At 46.8% G+C, this 21,697-nt stretch overlaps 1 protein-coding gene across 1 annotated transcript in view; it reads right to left on the bottom strand.

Moving 5' to 3' along the window:
- Positions 1 to 5,846: 5,846 nt before the first annotated feature.
- The window catches only part of LOC140734043 (uncharacterized), a 135,946-nt gene continuing 120,095 nt past the window's right edge, over positions 5,847 to 21,697 (bottom strand). Inside the window, exon 4 of the mRNA XM_073057625.1 lies at positions 5,847 to 5,946. Within this exon, the coding sequence (XP_072913726.1) occupies positions 5,873 to 5,946 (74 nt within the window). The 3' untranslated portion in view covers positions 5,847 to 5,872. The remainder of the gene's footprint in view (positions 5,947 to 21,697) is intronic.

Genomic DNA, 21,697 nt, shown 5'->3' with positions numbered 1-21,697 from the left:
AAGGGTTGGGAATCTCTTCCTCAATCGGGGGAGTTAGCGAAAGGCAGCATATATCACACCCCCATTTCCTCATCCGTATCCCACAGGGGCGGGGACAGCCTAACCTCTCCTGTTGTTGGTTCTGAGGTTGCCCTCTATCGCCGCAAAGTCCTCTTACTAGATGTAGGTTCGAGGTAGGCTCTTTGTCAGCCTGAACCTCTTATACCAGGGGCAGCAGGTGGTTCCAGTGGAGAATCTTGACAGGCCCATTTCCCTCCTCTGGTTTCACCTGAAAAACTGGTAGGTTTGGCATCTGACTCTCCACCACATAGTGCATAGCTGCCCAACGGTCAGCCAACTTGTATGTTTTCCAGGTAGCCCCAAATTCCTTATGACTCAGCCTCCCGGCAGGGGTTGGAAGAACCTCACCTTTTGCTCATACCTCCTCTTATTTCTTTGATTCTGCTTGGTAGCCATGACCTCAGCTAATTCATAAGCCTTTTTCAGCTCCCTTCCCATATCAGACACATACTTCAGATAAGTCTTCGGTGGTAGGTCTTCCTCACCAGTACCAAAGCAAAGGTTGATGGGCAACCTCACCTCATGCCCAAACATCAGATAATATGGTGAGTACCTGGTGGCTTCATTTCGTGTACTGTTGTAGCAGTGGACCAGATGTCCAATATGTTGACTCCACTTGTTCTTCTTGCTGATTTCCAAGGTTCCGAGCATGTCTAGCAAGGTCTGATTAAACCTCTCTGGCTGGGGATCACTCTATGGGTGATAAGGCGTGGTTCTCGACTTCTCAACTCCGAGCATGCTCAGTAACTCATGTATGAGCCTACTCTCGATAATGCCGTCCCTCATCACTATGTATCTGCCTGGGGAGGCCATAATAAATGAAATACTTCTCCCATAACACTTCGGCCACCATGGACGCTCTCTGATCCTTGGTAGGAGAAGCTTGCGCATATCTGGTGTCGTGGTCCATGATGACTTAAGACATTCGCCATGTTGCTGGTTTCTGGCTCTATTGACAGAAAATCCATACACACCAGATCCAGGGGCCCCACACTCTGCAAGTGAGACAAGGGAGTGGCTCTCGAAGGCAGTGTCTTCCACTGTATGCATCAAATTCATGACTTGCAGTAGTCTTTGACCTTTGGCTTCATTCGGGGCCAGTAAAACCGGTCTCTGAGCAATCCATAGGTCTTTTCAACCCTCAAATGTCCGGGAGTGACTTCATGAAGCAACTTCAGCGCACTCCTCCAATACTTCTCGGGCAGAACCAGGTGGCAATGCCAAGGCTGGTCTGTAGGCAACGTGACCCGGTATAGGATCTGGTTCCTCAATTTCAATTTGGGTTACTCTCTCAGTAATGGGGACATAGCAGTGTGTTTCATCTTCTCCACTTTGACCATATCTCCCTTTTTGACCACTGACCAAATGGTACCAATGCCTAGGTCAACTCGCAGAGCAGCTGCCACTTCCCCAGGACTCAATTCTGGTAACTGGTTTGTCTTCAGAGCAGTCAGGTTATAGTAATCTTGTGGAATGGCGTCATCAGAAACTCCCAATTGATCCACTGTTCAATCCTGCCCTTGCTTTCCATCTGCCTTCACCGTGATGGCAACCTGGCAGATGGCTTTCACTCCCAGGGCAGGAAGACTCCCATTCTTCGTCCCTGTCCAGTCCCTTCATGCGCACGTCGGGCCAAAGCATCAGCATCAATGTTCCTACTTCCTGGCCGGTAATTCAGGCTGAAATCATAGGTAGACAATGCCGCCAACCACCGATGGCCTGTGGCCGAGGTCAGGATACAACTTAGGGGATTGTTGTCCACCCTCAGCTCAAACGCGGCACCCTAGAGGTAGTCACTCAACTTATCCACCACAGCCCATTTCAACACCAAAAACTCCAACTTTGCGTGGGCTAGTTTTTCTCAGAAGGTGACAGAGTCTGACTGACAAACACAACAGGTCTCAACCATGTGCCTTGATCCTGATACAGGACACCCCCCAAGCTCTCTCCGCTGGCATCCGTATGCAGTACATACGGCAATCGGGGGTCCACAAAAGCCAGCACAGGCTGGGTCAGCAACTCCTTCAGCGACTGAAACACCTGTTCACATTTCACATCCCATCTTGGTCAAAAAGGCTCCAAAGGGCAAAGAAACTTTTTACCCTCCTCTCCTTTTGTCCTCCTCCATTTCTTTCCCAAGGGAGGGTAACCACACAGAAGCTGATTTAAAGGGTGATTCACTTTCACATAGCCCTTCATGAACCTCTGATAATAACCACAGAACCCAAGGAACAAGCGCAAAGCGCTCACAGTCTGGGGCCTTGGCCATGTGGTCACCGCCTCCATCTTAGATGGATCCGTAGCTGCTCCGTAACTATGTGCCCAACATAGCTAACAGCTAACTGTCTAGGCACTTGTCCAGGGAAAGTTTTAACTCTTCAGCTTTCAGGCAACCCAGCACCTTCAGTAGCCTCACTTCATGTTCCTCCAAGGAGGACCCAAACACTATGAGGTCATCCAGATACACCAATACCTCAAGCAAGTTCATATCCCCCACCGTTATCTCCATGACCCACTGGAAGGTTGCAGGGGCTCCCGATATGCCCCGGGGCATCCTTTTGAACTGGAAGAATCGCAGGGCACATATAAATGCTGCCTTCTCTTTGTCAGCCTCACTTATGGGGATCTGGTAATATCCACTCCTCAAATCCAGCACACTGAACCACTTCGTGCCACTCAGACAGGCCAGCACGTCTCCGATCCTTGGGACCGTACACTGGTCAGGGACGGTGTGCCTGATCAGAGTCCTATAGTCCACAGACATCCGTACCTTCCCATTCTTCTTCCTGGCCACTACTATTGGGGACACATAGGGGCTTTGGGACTTGGTGATGATCTCATCTTCCTTCAACTTACACAAATGCTGCCAAACTCTGCAGGGGCCAGTTGCCATACCTTTCTCTGAACAGGGTGTCCTCGGTCACCCGGAAAATGAGACAAGTGCTGTTGGAACAACCCACATCAAACTTGTCAATGGAAAAGACGTCTTCCAGCTTCAACAACTTCTCTATCAACCTCCTCTTCCAACCTGCAGGTACTGGGGAGTCCCCAAAGTTGAATGACTCAGTGATCAACTTTCCCCCCTTTTCCAATAGTTTCTCCCCAGCATGTCTCACAGGGACACCAGACATTACTGTCACCTGGAAAAGATGTGCCAGGGGCATCCCCCCATTTGAAGGTGACCTCCTTCTTCGTAGTGTTTCCGACAATCACTGCCATCCTGTTCGCCCGTACAACTGCAGGCTTCTGCATTTTGGATCTCACTAGTACCCCAGCAGGCACACCCGGCTCCTCTTCATGGTCTTTCAGAACATCCACCAAGAGGGCCTCACCCTCAGGCATTCTGGGAAATTTTGGGTTTCCCATCACTCTTGCTACTTCCCTGGGCCGTAACACGATTGGCTTTGACTGGGTGAACCACATGGTCCCTTGACTAAACTCGTTATCTGGCCCAATGCAGCCATGCACTTCCTCAAAAGCAGCTCGAAACACCGGGTGAATGGTCAGACAGACAGACATACTTTATTGATCCCGAAGGAAATTGAGTTTCGTTACCCAATGTTCTCAATATTCTCAGGAAGCTCTCTCCAGCTTTCTCCTTCAGGACCCCATCAGCCCCCTCACCAGAGGATGTTGGTCCCCACAAGAATTGAAAAGCCGCCCTTCTCAGCGGGGTCTGCACAAACCAACGCTAATGTATCAAGAACTTCAGCCACTTCCACATCTGCCTCTGAAAACTTCAACTTCACTGACAAATAACCATCATACGATAATCACCCACACTAAGACCCCGATTCTCTAGAGCACTGAGTGGTGTCAAAGGTACATGCGTCAAATACTGGTTGTAAAATGAATGGTACAGGAAAGTGACCCTGTGTCAAGTATGGCTCTAGCATAAATACCCTCTATCCATAGTGATACACTGGAGCTTGGCCCCACTAAGCCTTCAGGAATATGGTTATTTGCTTTAGGATGTTCCTTGATATATAGCTGGGAACGTGTTCCCCCCAATACGCCCAACCATCCCTTCACTGGGTCTGCTTTTTCCCAATGACTCTCTCTGTTTGGATACCCGGGGATTCACTCTCCGAGGGGTTTCCCATCATTCACACTCCTAACTGAAGTGTCCCTTTTCATGATAGTTATAACAGACAATACCGGCCGCTCCCCTTCTCACAGGGCACCAGCTGCTAGCAGCCCTCTGCATTGTCCGTCCCCTTAGAGGATCTGCCTCCCTATCAGCTCCATCATACAGGGGGTGGGGGAGTGTGGTCACACCTGCTGATAACAACCGGAACATCCCAGTTCTCAAATCTCCTCTACCACTCTCTGGGACAGGCTATCCGTGGTCACTTTACCGCAGGGGACCATTACTGAGGACTTTACACTGATGACTGAGGCCTCCAGCATTTTTGATGCATTCTCCTCCTCTCGTACTTCTCTGATAGCTCAACAAATGAGGGAGAGGAGCATGTCCTATGAGACAGTCGGAGACCCCAAGCGATCAGATTCTGGGGCTGGGTACCTTTCACTATTTGGTCCATCCTTAACTGATCCACCTTTGCTGCAAGCAATTTAGCTGCCTCTCCATCTGAAAGATGTAGGCAGAAACTTCTCCCCCCTCCTCCTGACACATATTCTAAAACCCCATCATGAGCTCCATTGGGCTTCCCATCACACCAAACACCTTCTCTAGTGCTTGCATGTAGCTGCAGAAGTGGCAAGGGGATTCTCTTCCTTTACGGCTCTCACTACGTCAGCAGCCACCCACTCAAACTTTCAAACAATCGCTGTCATTTTACGTCATCAGAGCACTGCCACTCATCTAACAATTGAGAGGTCTGATCCGCTGAAGTCTTATACTCTACCCCTTTAGGGGTGGGCTTCGTTCTTGAGAACAGCTGGAGCCTGCCATAGCTGGGACTATGAACCTGGGCATTTTTCCATTTATTCGTCAGGGAGGTAAGGGCCGCTACCAATGCACTCCTCGTTGGGGAGGCTAATGAGACATTCCAATCAGACCACTCCTTCCCCTCGCTACACAGAAACGAGAGAACCCTGTCTTTGAAGTCTCTGCCCCAAGCTACTGGAGACTCGACTAGTGATTCAGGCCGCTCCCCTACACTCTCCTCCTCCCGGACAGTCCACGGACACCCCCCTTCTCTGATGTAGCACTGTTACATCAGTGCTAGTCTGACCTAAAACAAAGTCTGTACCTGCCATTTTGTCAAATCTCCACCCCACAATCATAACTTTACCTACAGCTTTAACAGTACTTAAAAGTCAAACTAACAATTCATCAGGAGTACGAATATCTACCCCACTCAACACGTACACATTTGTTACCAGTAATCCCGTGGATTCACAGCACTGCTCAAACCTGGCAGCATTCATAACCACATATCGTAATCACTTTACCGAACAATAGTTTAGCACAGACATAAACACACAACCCACTGGATCAGTGCTCAGGGCAATCGCAAAGCATCCAACAAAATCAATCCTGGATGAACCCCACAATTGTAACCCTCAGGTTCTGTCGTCTGTGTAAGTCTAGGGAAGACAATCTCTGGCCCTGCCAAACGGGTGAGATTGAGATGTGAGTCCACCCTGAAACCCCCTGTTTATGTGGATGCTGTGTGATTTGTTACCCACTTACAAACCATTACCGCAAAATAACAGACAGTACACTGCATACAATTAAATGCTTTAGCTTTATAATTCTTAATTTTACTATAGAGAAATTGAAGAAAAAGCAAAAAAAGAGAAGGGCCCATTTTAATGAAACAATCTACTGTGCACAAGTTGGAGCTCACGGTTCCCCATCGCCGATCCTCCTTCGTCGGGTCGTGGCTCTGCTCCGGCATCTTCTGTCTTCATCTCCTGCTGAATATAAAACCCAGATCACACTGCATTCTTCCACGCAGTTCCAGATTCCTTCTCATGAAGGTAGTGTTGAAGTGTGGTAGGTTGGGTGGCAACAATTTTTTATTTTTCAGCAACCTGCTTTATTGATGGGATTTTCAGTTAGACAATTCAGCACATTCATTCATTTCCTTCCACAATGAATGACAAATGATTTCATTTCTAAGGTTCACATAACATCAGTATAACGTCAGAGCAAACACGAGGAAATCTGCAGATGCTGGAAATTCAAACAACACACACAAAATGCTGGTGGAACACAGCAGGCCAGGCAGCATCTAAAGGGAGAAGCACTGTCAACGTTTCGGGCCTGATGAAGGGTCTCGGGTGTGTGTTGTAGTATAACGTCAGTTTCCCTTTACATACATTCCCTGAGTATCAGCCCAAGGAGTTTACTGTGGATCCCATTTCAGTGTGGGGAGAATCCCAAGGTCTGGGCTTTCTCCATTGAATCTCTGCAGTAACTGCATTGACTTCAGTCCCTTCCTCAGCACCAAGTCCTGTGCCCTGGAGTGTGCTGAGTGCAACATCTGGTCACACACAGCTCCTCACATTGCAGACGAGTAAGTTCCACAGAAGACAACAGAGGCTGTCTTCACTGAGTCATAGAGTACTATAAATCAGAAAAAGGCCCTTCAGCCCATCTAGTCTGTGAGGAACTGTTATTCTACCTAGATCCTTAGTCCCATTCACCAGCACCTAGACCATAGTTCACTACGCCCTCCCAACCCTGGACATACAAATCTCAATGTTGCAATCAAATGTTGCAATCAAACACACATCCACCACTTCCACTGGCAGCTCATTCCACACTCACACCACCCTCTGAGTGAAGAAGTTCCCCTCAGGCTCCCCTTAAATATTCCAATTTTCATCCTTAGTCCATGGCCACTAGTTCTCCCAAACTCAGTAAAAAACCCTACTTGCACTTACCCCATCTGTACCCTCATAAACTCTGCCATGGATGGTGCCAAGCCTGGCTGCAAAAGGAGGAGGGCTGGGTGTGGGGCTAGCAATGCTAACCCATAAAAACCCAGTACTCCAGAAACACAAGCAGAAGCTCCAAATGACCTCATTTGTAGGAGAAGGAGGTTCTTTGAAGATGGGCTGCACCTGAGGACAACTTGAAAGAATGACCCAGGACAGAGGACAATGGCGAGCTGCTTTTAGCAGCCAATGCCCCAGTAAGACTGATGGCTTAAGTATAGTAATACCCCTCATTATTTTGTATCACTCTATCAGACCTTCCTTTATTCTCCTGCGCTCCAGGGAATAAAGTCTGAACCTATCAAACATTTTCCTGCTCTGTCTTGCAAAGAATGTGATTTATTCTTCTTCTTTTTCTGCTTTGCAATTCTCTAGACCAATACTGTGTTACTGGACGAGTCTGTAGGCGCAGGGACCAATTCACGCTCGGTATATCTATCAGATGTTCCAGTTCACCTCAGATGGTGGCTGTCCCTCATATCTAATGATAAGAATCTGTGTGGCAGAGTTTTTAAAGTGAAAAACCCATTGCACTGGGACAGTTCCACTCTCCTGACCTCAAAAATCTGGATCCAATGGTACGAGTCGTCATCACAAACTGGAATCTTCCTAGGTTGCTGTGGATAACCATGACTTCTTCTGGGCCTTCACTCTCCATGAAGAGTTGCAGAATTTCCCTCTGGCAGTTAAATCTCATCTGCCAATCTGCCGGAGCTGATTTCATATGCTAAGACAGGCATGTCCATATCTCACAGGTGTAAGAGGCTGCCAACTGCCCGCACCTGGTTTCGTCTGCCTGAGGAAGCAATGTCCTGGGGTGCGTCATATGCAAAAAGCTATTTGGAGCCACAAGTGAGAGCTGAGGGTCCGGTGGGTCTTCAAGGGTGAGTGAGCTGCCCCAGAATGGACATGGTGTGCTCCTTCACCAGAGGTGCTACCCCTCCCTGAACACCCAATAAACCCCTGACCTCTCAGATACACTCTCATTAAAACAGTTGCTAATTGTCAGTTACCACTTCATTATCCTCCCTACCATGCAGGAGGACAAGGGAGCCGGGAACACCACCACACACAGCTTCCCCTCCTGCCACCCACCGTGGAAACTTGTTGCTATTCCTTCATCACTGTGGGTCTGAACCCTCGAATCCTCTCCCCATATACCATGTGGTGCAATAATTACCTTGCCAAATGGATACATTTCTCAGTAATCTCTGCTTACATCCTCACATTGATCCTCTCACAGTGTGGTAGAACAAAGGGATCTGGGAATACAGGTCCATAATTCATTGAGAGTGATGTCACAGGTAAGACCATAAGACCATAGGCCCATAAGACAGGGTTGTAAAGAAACCCTGGTTTTGGCACATTGGGCGTCATAGATCAAATTATTCAGTACAGCAGATGGGATGAAAACATTGGCGAGGTCTAATTTGGAATATAGCCTGCAGTTCTGGTCACCGACCTACAGGAAAGATGTAAATAAACTTGAAAAAGTACAGAGAAAATTTACAAGGATGTTGCTGGGACCCGAGGACCAGAGTTAAAGGGGAAGGTTGAATAGGTAAGGACTTTATTGATAGAGGCATACAAGATGATGAGGGGTATACTGTAGATTAGTTTCAGTGAGACTAGAATTGGAGGTGAGAGGTGCACTGTTTAGGTGGAACCTGAGAGGGTGAGAGTGTGGCACGAGCTCCCAATGCAAGTACTGCATCTGGGTTTGATTTGAATATTTAAGAACAATCTGAATAAGAACATGGATGAGAGGGATATGGAGGGTACAGCCCCAGCTGCAGATTGACGGGGCCAGACAGCATAACAGGTTGGCATAGACAAGATGGCATGAAGGGCTTGTTTCTGAGCTGTGGTGTCTATGACTGAATTTTGTTTCATAGTTTATTGATATAAGCCACACTATTTCCACCTGACTGCATTCTTCCAACCAGACCAGTCCTGCCCCTGCTTTCACCGCGAGGCTGGTTGTGTTGTGGTTTTGCTGCTTCCTGGTTCCAGCCACCTTCTTGCACTGTATCTCGCTTCACAGGCCTGAATGAGCAAGAGCTTCCTTCCTCACAGTGAGCGGAGCTGGAATGGAGAGGGAGTGAGCTGGCGTTGTCAGACAGGAAGATCACGTATAAGTTTCAGGATATTTCAGGGGGTGTTTCAGGAACACCTGCTTCCCCCTCCGTCATCAGATTTCTGAACGAACAATCATCCCGTGTACACTACCTCACTTATTTTCCCAAACTTTTTGCATGACTTATTTGATTTAATTTTTAATATAAGTTAACTTATTGTAATTCATAGTTTTAAATTATTATGTACTGCAATGGTAATGCTGGCGAACAGGACAAATTTCATGACATATGTCAACCAAATGAAACCTCATTCAGTGTCCACACTCTGTAGTAACTGACAACCCCCAACTCTTCACACCTTCACCTCCCCCCTCCGTCCCTGCACCAATCCCAACCCACCAACTCCCCCTCCTTCACTGAACTAACCCCCTACACTTCAACTCACCCCTCCCACCCAGAACTAACCCCCACTCCCTCCCTGGACCAACACCGACTCACCTTCTCTGAACTAACCCCCAAACCCAATTCCCCTCTATCTCCCTGAAATAACCCCATTCCCCCTCCCACCTCCCTTAGGGAACTAAACCCCCTCCACCCCAGATCACCTCTCCTTCCCAACAACCCCCCTCTCTGAACTAACCCCCATTCCCCCAACTTCCCTTCCTATGTGACTCCCCCACCCTCCTTGAACTAACCCAACTCCCCCCTCGTGAAACTAATGCACTCCCACCCAATACCACCCTCACTCACAGAACTCACCCCCACCACCGCAACTCCCTCCTCTCACGCTCACCAAACCCACAGTACCTCCAACTCCCCACTCCCTCCCTGAACTAACACCTACCACCCCTAAACTCCCCGCTCCCTTCACACTCACCCTCCCTCCGTGAGCTAACCTCCTCCAGTCCAACTACCCCTCCCTCTCCGAACTAACCCCCAACACATCAACCCCTCCCACTCTGAACTAACCCCCAACACCTCACTCTCTCTCCCTGCCTGAAGTAACCCCCAATCTCCCAACTCCCCCTCCCTCCCTGAACTAATTCCCACACCCTGACAACCCCTCCCTCACTAAACTAACATCCACCCCACTGACTCCCCACTCTGTCCCTGAACTAACCCCCAACCTCCCAACTCACTTTCCCTCACTGAACTAACCCCCTACCCCCTTACTCATCCCTCCCTCCCTAACACCCAAAACCCCAAATCCCCCTCCCTGCCTGCACTAACTACCACCCATAACTCACACCTCCCTCCTTGAACAAAACCTCATCCATCAATTTCCCTGCCCCCCCCTCACTGAACTAAACCCCATCACCACAACTCCCCCCTCCCTGCTGCACTAATCCACTCATAAGAACATAACATGAGAAATAGGAGCAGGAGTCGTCCATCTGGCCCATTGAGCCTGCTCCGCCATTCAATAAGATCATAGCTGATCTGGCCAAGGTCTCACCTCCACTTAACTGCTTTTTCCCCACAGCCCTTTCATAATTTTATATTTCTATATTTTATGTCTGAAAAAAGGATGTTGTCCAAGTTGCATGCCATCTTGGACAATGACTCCCATCCACTCCATAATGTACTGGTTAGGCACAGGAGTACATTCAGCCAGAGACTCATTCCACCGAGATGTAACACTGAGCGTCATAGAAAGTCATTCCAACCTGTGGCCATCAAACTTTACAACTCCTCCCTTGGAGTGTCAGACACCCTGAGCCAATAGGCTGGTCCTGGACTTATTTCCACTTGGCATGATTAACATTATTATTTAATTATTTATGGTTTTATATTGCTATATTTCTTCACTATTCTTGGTTGGTGCGGCTGTAACGAAACCCAATTTCCCTCGGGATCAATAAAGTATGTCTGCCTGTCCATCTATAAGACCTCCTCTCATTGTTCTGAATTCCAGTGAGTACAGTCCCAGGTGACTCAATTTCTCCTCATAGTCTAACCCCTCATCTCTGAAATCAACCTGGTGAACCTCCTCTGCATGGCCTCCAAAGCCAGTATATCCTTCCTCAAGTAAGGAGACCAGAACCACATGCAGTATTCTTCCTGCAGTCTCACCAGTACCCTGTATTGTTGCAGCATAGCATCCCTGCTCTTAAATCCAATCCTTCTAGCAATGAAGGCTAACATTCCATTTGCTATCTTGATAGCCTGCTGTACCTGCAAACCAACCTTTTGTGATTCATGCACAAGCACTCCCAAGTCCCTCTGCACAGCAGCATGCTGCAATCTTTTACAATTTAAATAATAATCTTCTCTTTCATTTTTTCTGCCAGACCCTTGCCCACTCACTTAACCTATCTATATCTCTCTGCAGACTCTCTGTATCTTCTGCACAATTTGCTTTTCCACTTAATTTAGTGTCATCAGCAAACTTGAATACACTACACTCGGTCCCCTCTTTCAGATTGTTAACATATATCATGAACAGTTGCAGGCCCAGCACCGACCCCTGAGACACACCACTCACCACCAATTGCCAACTGGAGTAATAGCCATGTATCCAAACTCTCTGCTTTCTATTACTTATCCAATCCTCTATCCATATTCATATATCACCCCAACTCTAGATAGATAGATAGATAGATAGATAGATACTTTATTCATCCCCATGGGGAAATTCAACTTTTTTCCAATGTCCCATACACTTGTTGTAGCAAAACTAATTACATACAATACTTAACTCAGTAAAAAAATATGATATGCATCTAAATCACCGTCTCAAAAAGCATTAATAATAGCTTTTAAAAAGTTCTTAAGTCCTGGCGGTAGAATTGTAAAGCCTAATGGCATTGGGGAGTATTGACTTCTTCATCCTGTCTGAGGAGCATTGCATCGATAGTAACCTGTCACTGAAACTGCTTCTCTGTCTCTGGATGGTGCTATGTAGAGGATCTATGTATCCTTATCTTATGGATAAGTCTTTTATGTGGCACCTTATCGAACGCCTTCTGGAAATCCAATAAAATAAGGTCCATCTGTTCCCCTCTATCCACTGCACTCCTTATTTCAAGTCAAGTCAAGTCAAGTCACTTTTTATTGTCATTTTGCCCATAACTGCTGGTACAATACATTGTAAAAATTAGACAACGTTTTTTCAGGACCATGGTGTTACATGACACAGTACAAAAAACTAGACTGAACTACATAAAAAACAACACAGAGAGAAACAACTACACTAGACTACAGTCCAACCCAGGACTGCATAAAGTGCACAAAACAGTGCAGGCATATAAATAATAAACAAGACAATAGGGCAGTAAGGTGTCAGTCCAGGCTCTGGGTATTGAGGAGTCTGATAGCTTGGGGGAAGAAACTGTTACATAATCTGGTCGTGAGAGCCCAAATGCTTTGGTGCCTTTTCCCAGATGGCAGGAGGGAGAAGAGTTTGTATGAGGAGTGCATGGGGTCCTTCATAATGCTGTTTCCTTTGTGGATGCAGCATGTTGTGTAAATGTCTGTAATGGCAGGAAGAGAGACCCCGATTATCTTCTCAACTGACCTCACTATCCGCTGCAGGGTCTTGCGATCCGAGATGGTGCAATTTCTGAACCAGGCAGTGATGCAGCTGCTCAGGATGCTCTCAATACAACCCCTGTAGAATGTCATGAGGATGGGGGGGGTGTGGGAGATGGACTTTCCTCAGCTTTCGCAGGAAGTAGAGACGCTGCTGGGCTTTCTTTGCCATGGAGCTGGTGTTGAGCGACCAGGTGAGATTCTCCACCAGGTGAACACCAAGAAATTTGGTGCTCTTAATGATCTCTACCGAGGAGCCGATCACTCTGTGCCCTCCTGAAGTCAACAACCATTTCTTTTGTTTTGTTCACATTCAGAGACAGGTTGTTGGCTCTGCACCAGTCCGTTAGCCACTGCACCTCCTCTCTGTAAGCTGACTCGTTGTTCTTGCTGATGAGACGTGCTATGGTCTTGTCATCGGCGAACTTGATGATGTGGTTCGAGCTGTGTGTTGGTCAGCAGACTGAACAGCAGTGGACTGAGCACACAACCCTGGTGGGCCCCCATGCTCAGTGTGATGGTGTTGGAGATGCTGCTCCTGATCCGGACTGACTGAGGTCTCCCAGTCAGGAAGTCTAGGATCCAGTTGCAGAGGGAGGTGTTCAGGCCCAGTAGGCTCAGCTTTCCAGTCAGTTTCTGAGGGATGATTGTGTTGAATGCTGAACTGAAGTCTATGAACAGCATTTGAACATACATGTCTTTTTTGTCCAGGTGAGTTAGGCCAGGTGGAGGGTGATGGCAATGGTGTCATCTGTTGAGCAGTTGGGACAGTACGCAAACTGCAGGGGGTCCAGTGAGGGGGGCAGCAGGGTCTTGATATGCCTCATAACAAGCCTCTCGAAACACTTCATGTTGATGGATGTGAGTGCAACCTCAGTTTTCCTCAAAAAACTCCAGTAAATTTGGCAAACAAGACCTGCCTTTGCTAAATCCATGCTGCATCTGCCTGATGGATTCATTTGTTTCCAGATAGAAATACAGAAACATAGAAAACCTACAGCACAATACAGGCCCTTCAGCCACAAAGCTGTGCTGAACACGTCCTTACCTTAGAAATTACCTAGGGTTACCCATAGCACTCTAGTTTTCTAAGCTCCATGTATTCATCCAGGAGTCTTTTAAAAGATCCTAACATATCCACCTCCACCACTACTGTTGGCAGCCCATTCCATGCACTCACCACTCTCTGCATAAAAAACTTACCCCTGACATCTCCTCTGTACCTGCTTCCAAGCACCTTAAAACTATGCCCTCTGATGCTAGCCATTTCAGCCCTGGGAAAAAGCCTCTGACTATCCACATGATCAATGCTTCTCATTATCTTGTACACCTCTATCAGGTCACCTCTTATTCTCTGTCACTCTAAAGAGAAAAGGCCAAGTTCACTCAACCTATTCTCATAAGGCATGCTCCCCAATCCAGGCACCATCGTTGTAAATCTCCTCTGCACACTTTCTATGGTTTCCACATCCTTCCTGTAGTGAGGTGACCAGAACTGAGCATAGTACTCCAAGTGGGGTCTGACCAGGGTCCTATATAGCTGCAACATTACCTCTCAGCTCTTCAACTCAATCCCACGATTGATGAAGGCCAATGCACCGTATGTCTTCTTAGCCACAGAGTCAACCTGCGCAGCTGCTTTGAGTATCCTATGGACTCAGACCTCAAGATCCCTCTTATCCTCCACACTGCCAAGAGTCTTACCATTAATACAATGTTCTGCCATCATATTTGACCTACCAAAATGAACCACTTCAGACTTATCTAGGTTGAACTCCATCTGCCACTTCTCAGCCCAGTTTTACATCCTACCAATGTCCAGCTGTAACCTCTGACAGCCCTCCACACTATCCACAACATCTCCAACCTTTGTGCCATCAGCAAACTTACTAATCCATCTCTCCACTTCCTCATCCAGGTCATTTATAAAAATCACGAAGAGTAAGGGTCCCAGAACAGATCCCTGAGGCACTCCACTGGTGACTGACCTCCATGCAGAATATGACCTGTCTACAACCACACTTTGCCTTCTGTGGTCAAGCCAGTTCTGGATCCACAAAGCAATGTCCCCTTGGATCTCATGCCTCCTTACTTTCTCAATAAGCCTTACATGAGGTACCTTGCCAAATGCCTTGCTGAAATCCATTTATACTACATCTACGGCTCTACCTTCATCACTATTTCTTCTTTAATGATAGCTTCAAGCATTTTTCCAACTACAGATGTTAAACTAGCTGGCCTATAGTTACCTGACTTTTGCCTACACCCCTTTTTGAACAGTGGCTTGACACTTGCCAACTTCCAATCCTCCAGGACCTGTTGATAGTCCAGAGAATTTTGGTAAATTATTACTAATGCCTCTACTATAACTTCTGCCATTTCTTTCAGTACTCTGGGATGCATTCCATCAGGACCAGGGCACTTATCTATCTTTAGGCCCACAAGTTTCCTCAGCACTACCTTTTTAGTGATAGATATTTTATTGAGGTCCTCACCTCCCATTGCATCCATAACGTTGCTCTTTGGCATGTTAGATGTGTCCTCCACCATGAAGACCCTCACAAAATAGTCATTCAAAGCCTCTTCCATTTCCTTGTTACCCAGTATTCTCCCTTCTCATCCTCCAAGGGACCTACATTCACTTTAATCATTTTCCACTTTATATAATATTAAAATCTTTTACTATCTATTTTTATATTTTGTGTTAGTTCATTTTCATAATCTAGCTTCCCTGTTCTTTATTGCTCACTTAGTGGTTTTTTGTTGTTTTTTAACGTGTTCCCAATCCTCCAGTTTCCCACTGCTTTTGAAGATTTTGTATGCACAAGCTTTTCGTTTGATGCCTCCTTTTATTTCTTTAGTTATCCAAGACTGGCTCTCCCCATCCTTACTGTCCTTGCTTTTAAATTAAATATATTTTTGTTGAGCACCGTGAAAAATCACTTTGAAAGTTTTCCGCTGTTCCTCAACTGTGTTCCCAATCTACACTAGCCAAATATTCCCTCATCCTATTGTGGCCTCATTATTTAGGCATAAATAAATAATAGACAGAGTGGACAGCTAGTACCTCTTCCTCAGGGCACCACTGCTTAGTACAAGAGGACATGGCTTTAAGGTAAGGGGTGGGAAGTTCAAGGGGGATATTAGAGGAAGGTTTTTTACTCAGAGAGTGGTTGGTGCGTGGAAAGCACTGCCTGAGTCAGTGGTAGAGGCAGATACACTAGTGAAGTTTAAGAGACTACTAGACAGGTATATTGAGGAATTTAAGGTGGGGAGATATATGGGAGGCAGGGTTTAAGGGTCGGCACAACATTGTGGGCCGAAGGGCCTGTACTGTGCTGTACTATTCTATGTTTTTATGTTTCTATACACTGGTTTTAGATCGAACTATTGCATCATTCATTTGTATGAGATTACAAATCCTACACTCCCACCCAACATCACCCTCACTCCTGGAACTAACACGTACCCCTAACTCCCAACTCCTCCCTGAACTTCCACTCACCCCCCAACTACCCCCTCCTGCCCTGAACTCCCCAAATCCCCCCTTCCTTCTCGAGCCAACCCCCTCTCCCAAATACCCCTCCCTCCTGACAACCCTCTTCATCAGTGAACTAACCCCATCCACCACATGTCCTGCCCTCCCTGAACTGATCCCCAACCCCTGCGAACCCCTCCCTCCCTGAACAAACACCACCACCAAATCCCCCCTCACTACTGACACCCTTTCCCTCCCTGAACTAACCCATCCATCTCAACTTCCCACTCCTCCCCTGAACTGACACCTCCTGCACTTTTTGCCCCTACCCCCAATCCCACCCCCTACCTGAACTAAACTCCACCTCTCCAACTCACTTCTCCCTCCCTGAATTAACTCCTACCTCCTGACTCCTCCCTTCCTGAACTAACCCCTAACTGCCCTTCGCACCTCAATCTCATTGATCTTTCCCCACCTCCCCCTCAGTCCTCCCTCCCTGAACTAAACCCCTCCTCTCTACTCTCACCACCCCTAATCCCCTTGAACTAACCCTCTCCCTCAACATAATCTTCTCTCAGGCACCACCTTCCCTCACTGAACTAACCCCTAAAACACCCTAATTCCCCTCTCCCTCCCTGCACTAACCCCTTCCCCCAACACCCTCCTCCCTCTGACACCCCTACCCTCCCTGAACTAAACCCACACCCCCAAATCCCACCTCCCTCCCTGAAATAACCCCCACCCCACCAATCTCTCCCTTTCTCACTGAACCAACCCTCTCCTCGTGAATACCCTGAATACCCACAGCTCAAATACCCCCACCCCAAAACCCCACTCCATCCCTGAATTAACCCCCACACTTTATTCCCCCACCCCAGTTACCCCTCCCTCCCAGACCTAACCTCCACCTTGCACCGCACCCCACTCTCACTGAACTAATCCCCACTACCCCGTCCCTGAATCCCCCCTCCCTCCCTGACAAAGAGAAACTGAGAGACAGACAGACAGACAGAGGAAAAATGAGACAGAGACAGGGGGACAGAGAGTGAGACAGAGAAAAAAAAGAGACAGAGGGTCAGTGAGAGACAGAAGGAGACAGAGAGTCAGAAAGAGACAGAAAGAGACAGAGGGTCAGAGAGAGACAGAAAGAGTCAGAGAGTCAGAGAGAGACAGAAAGAGACAGAGGGTCAGAGAGAGACAGAAGGAGACGGAGAGTCAGAAAGAGACAGAAAGAGACAGAGGGTCAGAGAGAGACAGAAAGAGTCAGAGAGTCAGAGAGAGACAGAAGGAGACGGAGAGTCAGAAAGAGACAGAAAGAGACAGAGAGTCAGAGAGAGACAGAAAGAGATGGAGAGTCAGAGAGATAGAAAGAGACGGAGAGTCAGAGAGAGACAGAAAGAGATGGAGAGTCAGAGAGATAGAAAGAGACAGAGAGTCAGAGAGAGACAGAAAGAGACGGAGAGTCAGAGAGATAGAAAGAGATGGAGAGTCAGAGAGAGACAGAAAGAGATGGAGAATCAGAGAGATAGAAAGAGATGGAGAGTCAGAGAGAGACAGAAAGAGATGGAGAGTCAGAGAGACAAAGAGACAGAGAGTCAGAGAGAGACAGAAAGAGGCAGAGAGTCAAAGAGAGACAAAAAGAGTCAGAGAGAGACAGAAAGAGACGGAGAGTCAGAAAGAGACAGAGAGTCAGAGAGAGACAGAAAGAGTCAGAGAGAGACAGAAAGAGACAGAGTCAAAGAGAGACAAAGAGTCAGAGTCAGAGAGAGACAGAAAGAGACGGAGAGTCACAGAGAGACAGAAAGAGTCAGAGAGTCAAAGGGAGACAGAAAGAGACAGAGAGTCAAAGAGAGACAGAGAGTCAGAAGGAATGAGAGACATGGAGACAGAGCAGGAGAGACACTGAAAGGGAAATGAAATGAGAGAAAGAGAGAGACAGATAAAAATGAGCAGCAGAGAAATAATGAGATACAGAGGGACAGAGAAACAGAGACACAGATTAGAGACAGGGTGAGACAGAGAGATATGAAATGAGAGAGAGAGAGAAGGGAGAGATGAAAAGCGAGACAGAAAGAGCAGAGCGACAGAGACAAACAGAAAGAAACAAATGACAGAGAATAAGAGAAAGAGAAAGAAATGAAATGAGAGAAAGAGGGGCAAAGAGAAATAGAGTAAAATAGAGGCTGCAAAATAATGAGAGACAGAGAGAAACAGAGAGAGAGAGAGAGGGAGATAGAATGAAGAAACGAAACAGAAGAAATGAGAGAGGGTCAGAGACAGACAGAGAGAGGGAGGGGGTCACAGGAAGATAGACAGACAGAGATACAGAAGGATAGGAAGACGCAGAGACAGCAAGACCAAAGAAAAGAGAGAGTGAGACTGAGAAGAAATTAGACAGAGAGAGAGAGAGAGAGAGAAAGAGAGAGAATGATAAAAAGTGAGAGAGCAGAGACAGAGATACTGTGAGACAGAGAGACAGAGACATAGAGCGAAAGAGAGAGATGGAGATTAAACAAGAAACAGAGTCAGAAAAGAAATGAGACAGATAGTGAGAAAGACACAGAGAGATGAAATGAGAAAAAGGGAGGGACCAAGAGATACAGAGTAAAATGAGAGGCAGAGAAATAACAAGAGACAGAGAGAGACAGAGTGAGATAGAGAAGAAATGAGAGAGAGAGAGTTGGAGAAAGAGAGAGAGAGTGAGAGAGAAAAAGATAAAGAGAAGTAATAAGAAAGAGAGAGTGAGCAAAGAAACAAGGGTGGGAGAAAAGAAGAAATGAGAGAGAGTGGGAGAAAAAAGAGAAACAAGAGAAAGAGAGAGAGGAAACGAGTGATAAAGAGAGTGAAAGCAGGAGAGAAAAGAGAGACAAAGAGAAAGAGAAGAAATGAAAGAGTGAGCAGAGAGATGGGGTTCTGAGAGTGTGGTGAACTAGATATACCTGTCTGACTGCTCCTGTGGCTCCTCCCACAGACCCCTGTATAAAGGCGACTGTGGGCTGTGGCTCTTCCTCATTCCCCAGGATGTAGTGTTGTTCATTCTTCCAGTCAATAAAAGCCGATACCTCGCTTCCTACATCTCAGCGTGAGTTATTGATGGTGCATCAGAGAGAAAGATGAAATGAGAGACAGAGAGAGGCAGAGAGAAAGAGAGCGATAGGGAGACACAGAGGCAGAGTGACTGAAGAAATGAGGGCAAGAGACAGAGAAGAAATTAGAGACAGAGAGAGCATCAGAGAGAAAGAAAAAGAGAGGCAGAGGGATAGGGAGACAGAAGAAATGAGAGAGACAGAATAAATTTGAGACTGAGAGGGACAGTAAGACAAAGAGAGTACAGAGACAAAGAGACATTGAGACAGAGAGGGGGATAGAGGGACAGAGACAGAGCACGTGAGAGAAGGATGAAATGAGAGACAGGTGACAGAGAGAGTGAAGAAATGACTGAGACAGAGAAAATGTGAGGCAGAGCAAAAACAAGAGAGAAAGACTGAGGGATTGGGTGACACAGAGACAGAGAAACAGAAGAAATGAGAGAGAGAGAAAGAGAGAGGGAGAGAGAGAGAAGAAATTTGAGACAGATAAAGAGAGACAGAGATATGAAAAATGAGACAGAGACGTGAGATGGAGGGAGAGAAAGGTAGAGTGAGAGAGAGAGAGACAGAGAGTGAAAGAAGAAACAAGAGACAGAAAGACAGAGAGAGACAGAGGGAGATGAAGAGAGATGAAGAAATGGAGAGAGAGAAGAAAAAAGAGAGAGGGAGAAAGAGAGAGAATGAGAGACAAAAAGATAAAGAGAAGAAACAAGAGAAAGAGAAAAAAATAAGAGAAAGAAGAGTGAATGAGAGTGAAGAAAGAAGAGTGGGAGAGAAGAGAAAAAATGAGAGAAAGAGGAGAGAGAGCAATAGAGAAGAAAGAAGAGTGATAAGGAGAGGATGAATATGGAGTGATAAGGAGTGAGAGAGAAATGAGAAACAAAGAGAAAGTGAAGTAATGAGAGACAGAGCAGAGAGACAGAGGAGAGGGTCAGAGAGAGAGATATAGAGAGAAAAAGAGAAAGAGAGAGAGAGGGGTGACTGAGAGACAGAGGGATAGGGCGACACAGAGACAGAAGAAATGAGAGAGAGAAAAAAAGAGAAACAGAGAAAAAACCAAGACAGAGAGAGAAGAAATGTGAGACAGGGGCAGAGGGGGAAAGAAATGAGAGAAAGGGAGAGAGGCAGTGACAGAGAGAGACATAGAGACTGAGAGACAGAGAAACAGAGAGATAAAGGGATAGAGAGGCAATGGGAGAGAAAGAGAGAGATATCCCTCTCTCTCTGTCACTCCCACACTTTATGTCTCTCTGTCGCTCATCTCTCCCCGTGTCCGTCTCTCGTTTCTTTTCTCTCTCTGTCTCTGTCTTGCTCATGTCATTCTTCACTATCTCTCTCTCTTTGTCTGTTATTTCTTCTTTGTCTCTTTCTCTCTCTCTCTTTGCTTCTCTATCTCTCTCTCGCATTTTGTCTGCCCCCCCTGTCCCTCTATGTCCCTTTTTTCATCTCTGTCTCACGGTCTCTTTCTGTCTCTGTCTCTCGTTATTTCTCTGCCTCTCATTTTTTCTCTCTCTGTCTTACTCTTTCTCTTATTTCATCTCTTTGTTTCTCTCTATTTCCATGTCTCCAATTCCTTTGTCTCTCTCTGATTCTTTCTGTCTCTCTCTGTCTCTCATTTTTTCTCCATCCCTCATTTTTTCTCCATTGCTCTCTTATTCTCTGTTCCTCTGTCCCTCCCTCTTAGATCATCGCACTCTCTCTGTCTCTCATTTTACCTCTCTCTGCTCTCCGTCCTCTCTCTGTCTCGCTTTTCATCTCTCTGTTTGTCTCACTGTCTCTCTCCCTGTCTCTAATTTCTTCTGTCTCTGTGTCTCCCTATCCCTGTCTCTCTCTCTGACCCTCTCTCTATCTCTCTCATTTCTCTCTCTTTGTCTCTCCTTCTCTCTCCTTTCTCTGTCTTTATCGCTCTCATTTCCTCTTTTTCTCTTTCTCTTTCTCTCTGGTCTTCCTCTTTTCCCTCTCACACTCTTTCTCTTTTGTTCTTGTTTCTTTGCTCTCTCTGTCTCTCTCTTGTTTCTTCTGTCTCACTCTGTCTCTTTCTGACTTAATCAGTCTCTCTGTCTGTTGTTATTTCTACGTCTCTCATTTTTCTCTGCATCTCTTTGTCCTCCTTCTCTCCATGGTGAACTACATATACCTGTCTGGACAGGCCCCCCCACCCCCTCCCCCCGCTGACTGCTCCTGTGGCTCCTCCCACAGACCCCCGCTGACTGCTCCTGTGGCTCCTCCCACAAACCCCCGCTGACTGCTCCTGTGGTTCCTCCCACAGACCCTGGTATAAAGGCGATTGGAGGCACTGCTCCTCCCTCAGTCTCCAGGATGTTGTGTGATGGTCCCTTGCTGCTGACAGTGCTTTCTTCCAGCTAATAAAAGCCTATCTTGCCTCACGTCTCCGAGAGTTATTGATGGTGCATCACTCTCATTTCATCTCTCCCTCTGTTTCTCTCTCACTCTCCATCTCTCGTTTCTTTCTGTCTATCTGTCATGGTCTCTCTCTCTGTCTCTCTGTCCCTCTGTCTCACAATCTCTGCCTCTCTGCTCTCTTTCAT

Source organism: Hemitrygon akajei, chromosome 10 (genome assembly GCF_048418815.1).
Source record: "Hemitrygon akajei chromosome 10, sHemAka1.3, whole genome shotgun sequence".
Taxonomy (NCBI): Eukaryota; Metazoa; Chordata; class Chondrichthyes; order Myliobatiformes; family Dasyatidae; genus Hemitrygon; species Hemitrygon akajei.
This window is presented reverse-complemented; position numbering and strand designations above follow the sequence as displayed.